Here is a 17487-nt window from a genome sequence, read left to right as displayed (position 1 = left end):
TGGAGTTAAGTCTTATTGCGGAATAAAGTTTCGCTGCTTTATCATCGATGGACATCTGCTGACTGCTGATGGCAAGGCTACAACTGGGTCAGTAATTGCAGTCTAAAGGAGGTGACCGATATATTACGGCCATACATGTCGAAAATATCTGGAGAATGTTCATTATTGTCGAGCAGTGTTAAATAGTTTCAATTATGTCATGTCTTGATATTACATTGCCTGCTCACACGAAACTATTCATGATTGACAATATTAGCAATTTACTTCAATGAAGTTTAACTCAATGAATTATAACAGCGTTCGTATTAGATGAATTCTATTTTGAAAAACAGTTTTTTGAATTTATATTTTTATATTTTTATTATTGTCATCAAATCATCTTGATATACATGTTCAAAGAAGTAAATAACTTGATTAGATTTAGTATGAAAATATTATTATTAATACCGATTGTATTATCTAAATGAGAATTATTTATCTTTGCTTATGATATGTGATAACACTAAAATATGTTACATCAGAATATGAACACTAAAATATCTAATTCATAGTTACAATTGTACTATTACAATTTATCATAATTATTATATAACTATTACAGTTCAATCTTAACTATCTCATTCAAAGGTAGATCTTATTGCAACAAAATCTCGGTGCTGAAAGATTCTCGCATAAAGACGTGTACCGACGGACCTGTTGGAACAAATATTTCAAAATAGTTATCTCTCTCGTTTTCTAATAAAATATAATACAATAACGATTTGACTTGTTTTAACATTTATAATAAAAGCGTATTAGGAAAGCGTCTTAAAAGCGGAATTTATGATATCGCGGAAGTTGTTTATCATTCACATAAAGCGACATTTGTTATGTCGATTTATACGTATAGCTAAAAGTAGGCCGCAATCATGTTTTATTATTCTTGTTAAAAAATTTTTATTATATTCTTGTGAAATTATGATAAATTTTGGAAAATACCTGCGAATTTTTCTTTTTGGCGTTTGCGATATACAAAATATGCTGCTGCTGTTAAACTTGTGGCTACTAATATAGTGACTATCACGAAAGACCAAACTATTTTGGCACCATTAATGGAGGCATTGTAATAAGATGTTGTGTAACAAGGTAAATCTGCAAAATGGAAGATAAAAATGAACGATTCATGTTTTTTTCGAGGTTTTTCTTATAGATAGAATTATATTATATAAAAAAATCATTTTTTTTTAACGTTTCATATTATTTTTATCAGTATATATATTTTTCTGCGCACACACAAGCTTCTCGAACTTTTCTAAGCTAGTTATATATTTTTAAGTTTTTAGAAAATAAACTAGAAGTGTTTAATTGATTTTTTTATGGAAAAATGAAATTCTGATATTTTGCGAATAATATGTGTTTACTAATTTCTTAGAAGAGTTAATTATTTAGAAAAGTTTGTGCAACATAACTTTATTCTTTGTTATATTGACGTTAATATTTATATAATTTACATGATTGAGCAAAAGTTATTTTGCAAGGAATTAAAAATAATGTTTTCTTGACCTAAAAAAATTCTGTCACACTACTGAAACGGTTACGTAAAAATAAAAAAATTTAAAAAGACATTAGTTAAAACTTTTTATAGATAATTAACAAAATAATATTTGTCAACTGAAAATGTGATTGTTTCTCTAAGTTGTAAATACCTTTATTAAACAAGCAGCTGATAAATGACGTATTGCCTTCATATTGCTTAAAGCACAATGTTTCGTTGTCAATAGACTTGTTGCATTCACAATATGACATATCCTCGAAGAATGGTACATCGATTGTACTATCATTACGAATCGTGGTACTGCAATGATATTTGCAAAATACAAAACTTGTCTAGAAAAGTATTGAATAGCTCTTTGCGAGAAATGAGAAATAGGCAAGTAAATAGTACTCACCTGTTGAGATCTTCGTAATTGTCAAGCATTAACATCATGCACATGGTCGATTGATCACAATCCTGTCCCGTCCATCCGCGATGACATGTGCATTTGTAGGTGATGTCGATATTGTCAATGCGGTCGACGACACAGTTGCCGTGTTCGCTACAATTGCGAGTACATTCAGGGATGCATTCCGGTCCTAAGTGATGGTTCAAGTTCGATATGAAATCGTCGTGACAAATGCACTCATTTGGACCTATACAATCGCCGTTCTTGCAACCCTTTTCGCAAATCGGCTCGCAGAAGCTCTCATTTCGTGACGCGAAGCCGTCGTGGCACTCGCAGCGATTTGGCGCCGTACATGTGCCATTGGAGCACATTGGGGCGCAGAAAGGTACGCAATCACCATTCGTGTCCCTCACGTAACCGTCATTGCAAATGCAAATGCCGGACTCGTGGCATGTCCCTTTAACCCCGCACGAGGACTCGTTACAGGGAGGTCCGGGGAGATGATCACAAATGCGTAGTTCATGCGAATTGTCAGGTAGAGAAGGATGATGGTCGATCCACCGTGGATAAAAATTCCTGTTGCAGGTGCATACGTTTGGTGCGGTGCACTTACCATTGATGCATTCGAAGTTGCAAATTGGTGTACAGTAAAACACGAGCTAGTTTAGACCAAATGAGTTTTTTTTAAATTAGTTGTGATTAACGGATTGTTTAAAAATATTGTAATAGATTTTTCTAAATCTAAGAACTGCTTTGAATCAATAGTATGTTGAAACACAATATATTTTTAATGTATATACAATCTTCACATTATATTGGATATTACTGTTAATATTCTCTACTCAACGATGAAAAAATCAAATATACACTGGCCATTTCAATCACGATAACAAAGCGAACAAAAATTCTAACTGAATTTCTAAAAAAATTTATTTTATAAAGGAATTTTTAAACTCTCTTTTCTTTCTTCCGAAAGATCTTAAGCGAAGCTAATAAAAAATTTTTTCAACTAATTCATGCATGATCTAAAAAAAAATTGAAGTTAGGAACGTATTAATTCTATCGAGTACTTTTTTTAATGATTATAATTTAATCAATCATAACTTGATAAATATGTACATTCATTGCGAATAGCTAGAATTTAATTAAATTAATCTTTTACTGACATTAAAAACAATATTTATAAAGAATTATGATCTTATTGAGAAAGAGAACGCTTTCTCATGAAGATTAAAACTTTCATCGATGATTGTATCTTAAACATTGTGTCAAGAATTATGGCGATAATGAATAAAATAATGCTTATATCTTATTATACAGCTATACTTGCCTTCTTGAAAAACGATCTTCTTAGAGAAAATTCGTTTCTAAACAAAGGATGCCAAAAATGTGGATGATCTAAATTAAATATGATATCCTTTTTGTGATATCCTTTGGAGCATTTGCATTCATTTGGCGCTACGCATTCTTTGTTTAATCCGCAAGGTACCGAGCAGTGCGGCTTGCACATTCTATTTGTTTCATCAAAAACGTATCCAAAATCGCATGTGCATAATCCTGGTTTAGTGCATATGCCGGTTCCGCAGCTCGGCTCGCAGATCGGCTTGCAAACACTTCCGTTCACTATTGTATAACCATGATCGCACGTGCATGTCCCTGATGCCGTGCACGTCCCGAAAATGCAAGAATGGCACTTCGGTTTGCAGCGGTGATTCATGTCCAGTTCGAAGTCGGGACTACAATTTATTTTGACACACAAATCAGGATCAGTTGCGCAACTGTCTTTTTTGCGCTCGCAATCGGAATTGCAAGCAGGCTCGCACATGAATGGAGATGAATCGTTACCGACTCTTCTGTAACCGGAATTGCATGTACACACGTTCGGCTCGGAGCAGTATCCGTTCTCGCATTTCATGTTACAGAAGGGTCGACAGGTGAATCCGTCCAAGTCCAACCTGTAGCCCTCATTGCAAGTGCAAATGTTGGGTAGGACACAAGTGCCGTTGATGCAGCCGTTTTTACACTCTGGCATACATTTACTGTCGTTTGACACGCGGTACCCTTTGTTGCAGATGCACACGTTCGGCTCGGAGCAATATCCGTAATTTTGCTCACATTCTGCATTGCAGACGGGCCGGCAGGTAAATCCGTCCGAGTCCAACCAGTAGTTCTCGTTGCAACTGCAAACCTCAGGATCAATGCAGGTACCGTTAATGCAGCCGCTTGTGCACTCTGGCATGCACTGCTTGTCCTTGCTTGACATGCGGTACCCTTTGTTGCAGGTGCACACGTCTGGCTCCTTGCAGGTACCTTTCTTGCAAGATTGCGGGCACCGCGGTACGCACCGGTCCGTACCGGATACAACGTAGCCTTCACAGCTACATGTTCGTATGATGCGAAACTGTAAATATAATTATCGAATTAACGGATTGTAATGAGCAGATGAGAAATTGATAATTTGTTTGAAATATAAAATAAAGATAAAAAAATTGTTAATTTACAAAATTCTTCTCTTTCTTAATTCTAATAATTTTTTTATGAGTATCATGATAGGCATTATCAATCCGACCTCTATCCTAAAATTATCTCGAATCTTTTCAGACATATTTTGTTCTGGCGATCTATATGTTTCCTTATAGGGAATGTAAATTGGTATTTTCTGACTGTAATAAAATTAATATACAAATTAATAGACATATTAATATACATATACACTGAAAAAAATTTACTAAATCTTTTATAAATAAATATTTCTCTAGTATCTACTATGTAAACATTTACTTACAATAAATAAATATTTACTAAAAAAATGTTATAGTTAAATTAAATTTTATATTAAATGAATATATGTTTACATTTAATAAATATTTACTTAAAACTATTTAAACAAATATTTATTAAAATTTAATATTTTTTTTTAGTGTAAATATATCGAAACGAATAATTTGTAAAATATTTTAAAGAAACAAATTATTTTAGGAATGAATATATGATATGTAAAAAGAATATAATTTTCGAGGAAGTATAACAAAAAAGATTGAAATACCTGGTCACAATTATGTCACTGCATCTTGAATTATTAAACGTTGTTACACTTCTTTTTTGCAATTCACTATTCATGGTTTGATTCCACAACGAAATATTAGTAAACGAGATTGCACTCACATGCCATACGTCTACTTCTAAAAATATCTTAACGGCCAAAATAACGATTAGACCGTTAAGTAACCCCATGACTTGTAGCTCTTATTATGAGGTCGATGTTCACTCCGTGATGTTTAGTCGACTGACTATTGAAATGCTTCCTTCCCATATTATCTCTTTTATCTTAATACTTTATATGTATTTACATCAACATATCCATGTTATTCTTTCAAAGCAGGATGTGCTGTATTATCAGAAAGTTACACAAAGCTTGCATATGTATTCGTAGCGTAAAATTCATTTTAAAGTATTGATACCGCTCGTATTGAAAGAAATTCACTCGAAGCAAGATTAGAAGCATTTATTTTAGTTTAGAAAGTACTATTTTTATTAGAAAATAGACACAATTGTGGTAAATATATAGGTACGTATACCCGAGGAAAGAGAGAGAGAGAGAGAGAGAGAGAGAGAGAGAGAGAGAGAGAGAGAGAGAGAGAGAGAGAGAGAAAGACCGGGGCACTATGAGTCACAAAAATTTGAATTCTTAAAAGTGCATCTAAATATACAAATTTTTGCATCATCTTTTTTTAATAATTAAATTATAATGCATATTTTAAAATTTAATAAGTATATTTAATAAATATTTATTAGTTTTTAAGAAAAAAATAAAAACATATTTTTTAAAAAATGACCCTATTGTGGTCCCATATTCGGGGTTTCATAAGTCACACACAAAATAGGTATTATAGGATTATGTAAGAAATAACGGACGAAAGTTCGAAAGTATTTTCAATTAACTTACACATTTTTAACATAGTTACTAATAATACAATAAAATATAATTACAACTAATAATTATTAAACAATAAAATAGAAAATTACATGAAAACAAATGAGAAATGACCATTAATATAAAATAAAAAATTTATTACGATAAAATAAAATTAATTGCTTAGAAATGTAAATTGCCCTTTTAGTACATATTTTTTCTGTATTGTCCCATTTCATTATGAATATTTAATGGTATCCCAATTATACATTTAATTATATATTTAATAGAAAATTATAAAAAATAAATGTTAGATTATTATTTGTAACGTAGTAAATTGAGAAAAAATGCGTAGAAATTTGCATCTTATTTTCATATATGTATCTTCTACTACAAAAATAATATTAAAATATTTTTAGGCACTCTCTATATCTGAATCAGTAGATAATTGATTAGTGCCAAGTATGCCATTGATAATCAGTGTAGTACTAGTACAGTGAATGAAATGTGAGATCCCTAACCTAACTGATCTTTATTATGTGATCTATCTAACCTTGTTTTAGTGCATAAATTCAATGAATATAGTATTGGACAATTAACATGCAAATATCAGTATTTTAGTTATATAATTACTCAAACATTTTTCCTTTTTTTAGTTAAACTTCACTGATTATCAGTGCCAAGTATGTAATACTGAATAATTGGTACCCATTTAAATTTAGAGAGATTAAAAAGTTACTCTTGCACCATGAAAACTATTAATAATCGATGCTTTTTGATACAATGGATAATTTATAATTGGATAATTTATAATTGATTAATTAAGTTAACAAAAATAATATCTCTTTTGCATCATTATCATTAGTATAAGAAGCTTATATATTAAGATTTTTATGGATATTTTTTATATTAAGAGTCGGTATTTGATTTATTAGTTATCGGTATTTGATTCCATTAGTCCTTGTGTTGATGTACTATGCTTACAAATTATCTGAATATTCTGAACATCACCTGTTAATAAAAATAATTTATTAAACCTTTTATTTGTTCTTTGTATTTCTTGATATTTATATTTCTAATATTTTTCCAAAATTAAATAGAAATTTAAAAATATAGAGGAAAGCCACCTATTATGAGATAGGCGCCTAATATGAGATAGCGGTGTTTCTGCTAATAAACGCTATTTATTGGTTCCACCATGAATTTATTGCTCTTGGATTGAAAACTATTTAATGGAAAATTCATTATTAGATCATGCATCTAGTCATTGTAAAAAAGGATTTTAGAATAATTATATAGCTTCAAGTTTCATTGAGATGAGTCTTTAAACCTTGTTTATTATTTAATAAAAGTAAATATTTGGCGATAAATTCTTCATGTAGTAATAATAAGATTATATTACTAGAAGAATGTAGGATATATTGTATTGCTTCATTATAGAAGTTTGATTATCGTAAAACCATAAGATGCGGAAATCGTAATATGAGATATCTAGAGTATTTCTAATATGAAATAACCTACCCAAGAACAACAAGTCACGATAATGTCAAAATGACGTCTCATATAGCACAATTTTTTGACTTTGCGATTTGCTCACTTTTTACATTTTTTTTAATTAAAAAAAAATAGAATTTTAAATTTTACATAACATAATTATCTAAAGCTTATTAAATTCCCTTAAAAAAATGACTTATTATTTTTTTAAATTTTGCCCATAGATTTCTAGGCTCGTATTTAGAACGTGCTTACAATGATGTTAACCATACTATACTTTACATCACGCATAATATAGAATTTGAGACATAAAAATGTTCTTTTATCGATAAAAGAACGTTCTGAATACGGGTCCTATTTACCCAAAATTAACTCGGTATCCCATAATAGCCTTTCTTCTATATAAATACATATTTTTAATATATTAGTTTAAATAAATTTAACTTTTTATTTCTTATTCTTAAGCGATAATTGTTTAAGATCTTTTTTTTAATTAATTGATATATTATAGGTATCTGTCTTTATTTTTTTTAGACCATCTTACAATTAGTGTTAAATGAAATGAACATGTGCAATTGAAAAAAATTTTAATACACACCGTTATCTTAGAATTTAGATATAATACATCTAATGAAAATTGATAATACAAATACCTAGCTCCTGTCTATTTCGGCGTTTTCGTATCACATATATGGTTATAGCTGTTAGAAGTAATATTCCACCTATAATTCCACTTATTAGTTTGATCATTTCTCCTTGATTCTTATATTGACTTATATTGCTCAATGCGAGGCATTCTAATATAAAAAAATGATAGAGAAGTTCTTATTAGTTTATTGCGGAATAATATATCGAAAAAAAATTAAAGATTTAAAAGTTCGTGATACAACAATCAAGAAAATAATATATATTCTAATTATAAAATAATCAAATATTTCGAGTAGAATATTTTAGAACTATTGTGCTTTACATAAATTTATTGAAAAATTAAAGTAGTCTTAAAAAAATAATTTTAATATTATGTAGAAGAATATTAATTATATTGCGAGTACAAATCTATCCAAGGAAATATAAGGAATTCTAAGTGTAAAATTATTAGCGTTTTAACAAATTTGATCATCAAAATATATCTCAAATTTTTTGACTTTTTATAGATTAATTAAGTTAACAAAAGTGATATCTCTTTTGCCTCATTATTATTAATATAAAAGCTTATATATTAAGAATTTACGAATATTTTTCATATTAAAAGTTATCGACATTTGATTCCATTAAATATTAAATATTCAAATGTAATAAATTTACTACAATTTTATATATATATAATATATTAATTCCTTTAAAGTAAACATATTTATAACAAACCTTCATTCATTAAGCAACCAATTTCCGCCTCATCCTCTGTATCATTGCCAAACATTTTAAAACACAAAGTTTCATTGTTTACTTTACCAATGCACTCGGAACAAGTTGGGTTATTTTTAAGTATATGCTCAATCGTAGCATTTTTTTCTTTTATAATTCTCAATCTGTAAAAAATGAATGATTAACAGATAATTCGTAAGAGACTTTTTTTATTTCAGATATTATCATAAAATCAAAATAATTATGATAATATAAAAATATCTTAACGTTATGCTCATCTTTTTGTTAATAACGTATCAAATTATCATTTCGTTACATCATAATACTTAAATATATCGTCCATTATAATTTTTATTATACGTTTTAATTGCGTGGAAAAGATGAATTTATAAGGTACTTATTATATATACTCACTGATCAGTTCGATTATCTTCATTCTTCAAGATTAAGACACACAATGTTGGACGATCGCAATGTAATCCAGTCCATCCGTAATCGCATTCGCAAGTTCTGCGTTCCTCGACGCACTCGCCGTGAGTACTGCAATCACCTTGACACGCGTGTACGCAGGTGCCTTCGATCTTTACGAAACCAGCATAACATCGACACTCTCCTGGTGCCTCGCACTCGCCATTATCGCAATTCTCGCAATACGGCAGGCATCTGCTTTCGTTTTTCGTTCTATTCTCGGAGACAATCGGAGATCGAGAGTCTTTTACTCCAAATTCGAGATTCGGATCCGCAGGAACAAATCCGTCGTTGCATTCGCAAATCTCAGGCGCAACGCACCTGCCGTTGTTACAAATCGAGCAGATGGGCTCGCATCCGCCAATTTCTGCGTTTCGATAGCCATCGAAACACATACAGAGATCCGGCGCCGTGCATGTGCCATTGCCACATTCAATGCTACAAATCGGCTCACATCTGAACGGAACGTTTTTTCTGTCATAATAAACCATGCGATAACCATCCTTGCAAACGCAGAGATCGGGTGCTTCGCAAATTCCGTTTGTTCCGCAAGCTGGGTGACAGATAGGGTCGCACACTGTCTTAGAATTCATCGACAGACGATAGCCCGGGTTGCAACTGCATGCGTCGGGTTGTACGCAGATACCGTTCTTGCAACTTGGATTGCAAATAGGTTCGCAAAGACTCGTACGATTTCCTTCGGTAGGTTGGTAGCCGGAATTGCAGGTGCATTCGTTTGGCGCAGTGCAATATCCATTGATGCAATCAGTCTCGCAGATCGGCTCGCATTCATTCCAAGAATTGGAACGACGATAGCCCGAATCGCACATGCAGGTCTCAGGTGCGGTACAGAAGCCGTTGAAGCATTTCTGACTACATATAGGTTGGCAGACATAGGGACTTGACATAGAGATCGTCGATGTTGGATGATAGCCGATGTTGCAACTACACGTCCATGGAGCGCTACAGAATCCATTTATGCATTCGATCTCGCAGATCGGTTCGCAAACCGAGCTGCTCGCAAAATGTAGCAAATTCTGAAAACCAATCTTACGTACAAATCTAATTAACGTATTCTCGAAATAACATTAGACAATAGAAATATTCGGCTTAGATAGAGATTTGATATAATTATTTAAAGCCACTAAAATAAATAGGTATAAATTCATTTGTCAAATCATAATTATAGATCTTGGATTGCCGTCACGTCTCAGATCTAATATAATCTTGCTAGTTTAATACTAACGATTTTCTCAATTTGCATCTTATTAGCCAGGCGATATCCTTCAAAACAGGAGCAAACATTCGGCGCAGTGCAGACGCCGAATGGTTCGCAAGAAGTTTCGCAATAAGGCTTACAAATGTGCTCTTCTGTCTCGTCACCACTTAATTGGAATCCTTCGTTGCACATGCATGTGCCAGGCGCAGTGCATCGTCCATTGAGGCAAGCCTTTTCACAGACTGGTTCGCAGATATAATTTGAATTCTCAAGTCCGTAGCCCACGAAGCAGCTACAACTTTCAGGAGCCACGCAAGTGCCCATAACGCAAGCTTCACTGCAGATTGGTTCGCAAACGCTCGAGGTGTTTAATGAGTAACCCTCATTACAGGTACATACATTAGGAGCGGTGCACTCACCATACAGACAACCATACTCGCACGTGGGCTTGCAGGCAAATAAGTCGTGTGTATCAGGCTCGTAACCATCATCGCAAGTGCAGATATTGGGGGCTATGCACTTTCCGTGAACACATTCTCTTTCACAAATAGGCTCGCACATCTGAGTACAAAAAGGTGTGACTCTTTTCTTATATTACCTTTAATATTAATATCTTTCCAATTATTATGACATTATTTGTATGACATTATTTTTATGACACGCTTAATATATTAATTAGGTCAAATTCAATTTGAATAAATAAATAAATCAAAGTGTTTTTATTGTTTACTTACATTAGTTAATTTGACATCATTAGAAATGTTTTTATATCCGTTCAGACAGAGACATTGGTCGGGTTTATAGCAATATGATCCTGTAGGACAAGGTACATTGCAAATGGGTTCGCAGATGTAATGATCATTTGTCGATTTGTATCCAGAATCGCACATGCAAGTGTCGGGTAAGACACATTTCCCGTGTACACAAGGGGGAGTACACACAGGAACACAGCTAACGTCAGACTTTGAAGTTTCAGAGTATGTAAAAATGTATCCATAATTGCAGATGCACAAGTTTGGCTTCGTGCATGTACCATTTCCGCAAGGAGGCCGACAAAATGGTTCACATTTTGCATATATTTTCATATTCGAAGCGTCCCAAAAGAGTTTACGTTCAAATCCGTCGCAACACTCGTATTCCATACGCCATGATTTGCGAGACTAACAATAGAAACGAGTTTTTTGTATATATAATAATATTTATTTGTATGCGTAAAAGTATGTAGAGTGCTAATCAACAAAAATGCTATCTTTAGAGAATTTTACACACACACACACACACACACACACACACACACACACACACAGAATAAAAGTTTGATAAAAAGTGATTTGATTAGCAGAGTGATACTTATTGAAAATTAAGAAATAATATTTTTTCAACAAAAATTTAGAGTTTTAAAATTTTAATATTAAATGTTACAAAATAAGCCGTAAATTTTATTGAAGATATATTATTTCTATAAAAGTTATCAGCTATATATTGTCAGCTGTATCTATAATTTTAATATTACTTTTATCTTTCTATAATTTTATTCGTCTCTTTTTTAATCATTCAGTTAAAAAATTCTTATATTACGGAATAATTATTTTATTTTCCGATAAATATAAATGTCATTATGTGCGCTAAATATACTTATAACACATTTTGAATTCTATTATTTTAACGAGAATATTACTTTGAATAGAAATCCTATACTTAAACCTTACCTCAATTTTATAATTCCATCGAACGCGGGTTTTATAAAAAATACCCCACGTTTTTTCCTTAAACGTTTCCAAGTATGGAACTTCAGATGTTTCCATAAAACTGCAAACAGCGCATGATTTTAATATTATTTTAATATTATTAGCTCACTTGTGCGCCAATTATACATTACGATAGTATCGATAAACATTTTTAATCGTAAAATATAGCAAATCTTACCTAACAATTTTACTACAATTTCCCGTAGAATAATCACTTGACAACGTTTCAGTATGCAATTCTACTTTAATAATCAATTCGTCTTGTAGAATGGCAAGAATAAATATGACGTACAAAAGTTTCATAATTACCGAATATATTTAAACATATACATTTGAAGGGAGATCCAAATGCGAACGATAGATCAGTGTGTGGATAAAGCGTGTTGCAAAGTATATTGCGTCGCAACTTATACTGAAGCCTCCTCTTTGAGCTATGACAGTAGCGTGCTATCAGAATCCGACAGGATGTTAGCTGTTGTCAGCAGTTACAATTAAATCCATATGAATCTCTGCTTATCAGCAAAATGAGCTTCTTTAATTTTTAGCAGTTCTATTTCACATAAATTGCTAAAAATTTTTACAACATCTGGCATTGCAATTATTAATTTATTTGTACGTAAGAGATTGCGTGCGAATATAAGGAATTGAAATTCTATTTAAGACAAGAATGATGAAAATCCTGAATAAAATGTTACATTATCTGGTTTCTGTTCATGAGATGTGAATCATGCTGGGTACAAAGTACTTTACATCTCATTGTGAAAATAATAAAGATATATTAAATATATAAGTACATAACACGTTGCGGAATATCTTGTAAATCGCTTTTAAGAAATATGCATTGCGTCGAGCTCTGGAGAGAAACTGCATAATTGTTTCGTGGCGTAAACGAATCGATTCCGCATGTTTAACAGTGCATAAACGGGAACATGCATTTTCTTGAGCGAAACTTACGCGAAGTTGACGTATTGGGTCAAGGATACAGTCCGTATTTAACCCATTTATAATGTAATAACATTAGTTTTGATGTGTAAAACTGCACGCGATAGCATTTGTGGTTAGTCATAACGTCATTTTTACATATTCTTTTATGAGAATGTAAGATTTATAGAGCGCTTCTATTTATATGCCCGACTTTATAATTAATTTTATGATTTGTTATATAATTAATGCATTCATTTGCCATTAGAATTTTACATATTTAAACACTTTGTTTACCTTGAGAAAATCGTATCCGTATTGATTAGTCCACAACATTATTCAAGAATGCGCATGCAATTATCAAAATAATTATCACAATCCAGAAACTTTTAAATGTGTGAAAATATTTTATTTTCATATTATTATTTCTTAAAGGTATCATAATTAATAAATTTAGACATATTGCATGAAATAAAAGACACAAAGAATTATTTATAATTTATATTATCAGTTTATTTATATAAATTCAGTTGATCATAATATTATTGATTTGATAATATTAGTTTTATCAAACTAATATCTAATCAAACTATATATCTAACAATATGTTTTGTATGCAGTCAACTCATTTACTCTGGAATACATCTCTGCCGACCCTTGACACCTTCCTTTCGGTATCCGGGGTTGCATATGCAAAAGTTGGGCAGGGTGCATACACCGTTCGGACATCCACCAACGCACACCGGCACGCATCTTGAACGCGTCCTATCGTATTCGTTGTGCGTGTACCCATGATTGCAGGTGCATTGATCCGGTCCAGTGCATCGACCGTTCAAACATGGATACTGGCACATGTCCGCGCTCGTGCTCACGTGTGGAATGCATCTTCCGGTATCGGGATCAACGCGGAATCCCGGATCGCAGACGCACAAGTTGGAACCAATGCATCGGCCGTTTGGCCCGCAACCGTATCGGCATTGCGTCGAATTAGTCGTGGGTGTTGTGACGGAGATGCATCTGCCAGTATCGGGGTCGACAGTGAATCCAGGTTCGCAGATGCACCGATATTCCACGCACATGCTATGCGGACCGCAGCCATATCTGCAATCGCCGACGGGCTGCGATGTTGGGGTTGTCGTTACGGGGATGCATCTACGGGTATCAGGATCGACGGTGTATCCGTATCCGCATTGCGCTGAACCTGTACTCGGGACGCATTTGCCGTTGTGACGATCCTGCGTGTATCCAGGTCTGCAGCTGCAAAAGTTGGGTGCAATGCACTCGCCTCCTTCACAACCACCCGGGCAGATAGGTATGCAAGCGCCGGTTTGATTGCGCGTGAAACCGTTCTTGCATGAGCAAAGATTTGGTGCGACGCATTCGCCATTAGGACAACTGGTCGGGCAATGGGGAATGCAGGACTCGGTATCGCCCAAAAAGTTGGTGTATCTGTAAAACAATTTATAGCTGCATTATGATATATTATTTATATATTATATTTATACGCTTTATTGATCGACAAAAGAAACTAGATTAGGAAATTTATTAGGGAGTTAAAATTGCTAAAGAATTTATTATTGAAGGACAGCATCTATAAAATGTCCCACCAAGAGACACATAAAAGTCAATAAAAAATCAAAATGATTTTAATTTATTTAATTCTCAATGTCAATATATTTGTAACAAAAAAATCATTATTTTTTACTCAATTTCATAATGTCAAAATGAAGTAATTTTGATTTTTTCTTGACTTGGATACATAAGATCAACTCGATACTCATTCTGCAAAACTAGTAATTTATAAACTTATTATTATCATAACGCGTGACTGCACTTCAAGAGGCAATATTATTATAATAAATAACGTTATGTACGTCGACGTGATTACGCGAAAATTACAAAACAACTAATTTATGTATCTGCATGTAATAAGCGATTACACGCACAATGTAATTGCTTTTAAAGTACAATAGTTTTGATGAGTTCATCATTGATTTATCAATTATTTATATCGCAATTATTACAATCCGTTTTGTAGGAATAAGTTACTTACTACGTAACGTACTACGTACGTAAATCAGAGTTTAATTATCGCGCGGAATGTCGATGCGAAAGACATTGCGCAGTTGGCGCAGGTTGGAGATCGGAGAGATTCGAGATAACGACATTTAATTACCCTTCATCGCAGGTGCACACGCCTGGTGCGCTGCACACGCCATGCACGCAACCGCCTTCGCACGCTGCCACGCACTCCTTGCGTTCATTCAGAACGTATCCCTGTCTGCAGCTGCAGACGCGCGGTGCCACGCATTCGCCTTGCTTGCATCCATCAGGACAGATCGGCTTGCATTGACCGTTGATCTCGTCGTAGCCCAATTTGCACACGCACACTTCGGGCGAGAAGCAATAAGCATTCTCCTGGCATCGATACGAGCAAACGGGCATGCAAACGCCATCCTCGGAACGCCATCCCGATGGACAGCTGCAGACGTTCGGGGCTGTGCAGCGGCCGCCAAAACAACCGCGTTCACATTGCGGTTCGCATAGACCGCTCGTCACATTGCGCACGTAGCCATCACAACAGTCCAAAATAGTGATCCAACCATCGGGCTGATGAACAGAATTTATCTTATAATTTATCTTATAATTGTCGAAGCTATACGAAAAAAACAAACAGGAAACTTCATTGATTCAGCAAATCTATAGTTGTAATATACAGACAGTCAATTTTCTATGTAAAGTAACAAAGTCGACGGTTGAATAACATTAGCGATTTGTTAAACCATCAAATCTTCTTAGTTACAGACATTGAATTCGCGCAGTAAGTTATAGATTTGCTGTACCACCCAATTAATTTTTTTTCCGTGTACTAAACTACCGCAGTAATATCACGAATTAACTTTGACTAGCAATTTAACAATTTTATGTTTTTTCGCATCTTAATAATGAAAGATCGTAATAATGCTGAGTGTAAATAATTAATTCTTATTGCGAAAAATATTGCCTCGGTCGAGAGTCGAACCCGGATCTTTTGCATTCCGTGCCTCGGCAGATTAAAGGCTTAGAACTTTCGCACGGAGTGTAAGAGATCCGGGTTCGACTCTCGGCCGAGATAATATTTTTCGTAATAAGAATTAATTTACAGATTTTAATATGCCATTTAACATTATTAAGATTATTCGAAAAAACATCAAATTGTTAAATTGCTAGTCAATTTAACTCGTGATATCACTGCGGTAGTTTAGTAGAGTTTGCGTTTCAAGACAAAATCATTTTGAATAATAGTGAGTTGATTTCGGTGAGTATTTTAAAAGACATAGTATATAAATTCATAGTATATAGAATCATATAAGCACTTAAGATCCAGCTAGACCATTTAAGGCATTGATTTCTATAGATTATGTTTCTCACATACCGTCTATAAAATATAATATTGTCTATTTAATAATTTCTTTGCATCGAGTTTTTTTAATTAGAGAGATTTCTAATCAATGCACAGAAAATATCGCATTCTGAAATTTTATCTAAGATATTTTCGTTATATTTATCAAAAATCAATTCAAGAATCTTTTCATAAATTGTCTTTGGTTCAAAGAGACAATTACTTACAGGATGACCACCTTCAGGCGCTTGAGGGATAGTATTGTAAAGCGATCCGCTGGCGTTTAAAGCTAAAACATGGCTGTATCTGAAAGGCGCAAATATTGTTACCTTTAAGCTATTTCTTAAGAAATACTGCAAGCAGAAAATAATATTCGCATTATCAGAAGTACGACGTTGGTCTCGAATTGATTACTTACGGCACTCTTTTATGGCAAAGGCCATTTTGCGAAGAATTGATGTTACTGTAACTCCCGCTTGTAGGATAACGCGGTCGATGTCCACCTTTGACACCCTCAATTGCCCAGGTGCCAACACCAAGGCACGTAAAGACAATTAAGCAAATTGGTAATCTTTGCATGTTGCATGAACGATCGCGAATTTACTACTGAACTTATTTTCGGTCAGAGAGTGGGCATCTCCGCGATAAGGATGTTGCAAGGGTCAGCGGTATTCATCTTCTCGTTAAATTTCTCATTAAACTACGCAACATTCCCTGTTCACGGAAACGGTTATCGATTATGCATATCGATATGTTAGAAAGACCAAATGGGGCCAAAGCGTTCGTGTGTCCGTTTCTTTCCATACACTTTTACTCTTATCTAATTATTGATTAGGTCATTGCTATTAACTAGACCATAATTGACTCATTAGACATAGCTTTAATCGGGCGAATAAAATTGATCACGTGTGCGCAAAGCGAAGGGATAAGATAATGTATTGCAATTAAATCTTAGTTTAATTATATTATAAAAAGACATTCTTCGCATGAAACGATCATAAAAATTTGCAAGATTTCTCTTTTATAGGATTTTCCTAATATAAGATTAAATAGCG

The 17487-nt window shown here is 33.4% G+C and overlaps 2 protein-coding genes across 2 annotated transcripts; both read right to left on the bottom strand.

The window, feature by feature from the left end:
- Positions 1-332: 332 nt before the first annotated feature.
- On the bottom strand, positions 333-13402 carry LOC105149215 (uncharacterized). The gene is made up of 14 exons (XM_087406161.1): positions 12308-13402; positions 12091-12190; positions 11116-11541; positions 10409-10942; positions 9109-10199; positions 8695-8858; positions 7983-8126; positions 4969-5167; positions 4492-4585; positions 3253-4323; positions 1929-2581; positions 1686-1834; positions 979-1131; positions 333-693 (listed from the first exon to the last, which is right to left on the bottom strand). The coding sequence occupies exons 1-14, from the start codon at positions 12430-12432 to the stop codon at positions 635-637; spliced, it is 4962 nt and encodes a 1653-aa protein (XP_087262287.1). The 5' UTR covers positions 12433-13402; the 3' UTR covers positions 333-634.
- Positions 13403-13538: 136 nt separating this feature from the next.
- Positions 13539-17063, bottom strand: LOC105149151 (uncharacterized). The gene is made up of 4 exons (XM_011061366.2): positions 16851-17063; positions 16660-16738; positions 15227-15660; positions 13539-14499 (listed from the first exon to the last, which is right to left on the bottom strand). Exons 1-4 carry the CDS (start codon positions 17009-17011, stop codon positions 13680-13682), a joined length of 1494 nt encoding a protein of 497 aa, XP_011059668.1. The 5' UTR covers positions 17012-17063; the 3' UTR covers positions 13539-13679.
- Positions 17064-17487: the final 424 nt, after the last annotated feature.

This window comes from Acromyrmex echinatior, chromosome 5 (assembly GCF_024713525.1).
Source record: "Acromyrmex echinatior isolate Ae372 chromosome 5, ASM2471352v2, whole genome shotgun sequence".
In the NCBI taxonomy this organism is placed as follows: domain Eukaryota; kingdom Metazoa; phylum Arthropoda; class Insecta; order Hymenoptera; family Formicidae; genus Acromyrmex; species Acromyrmex echinatior.
The sequence above is the reverse complement of the archived record's forward strand: the minus strand, read 5'-3'. Positions and strand labels throughout refer to the sequence as shown.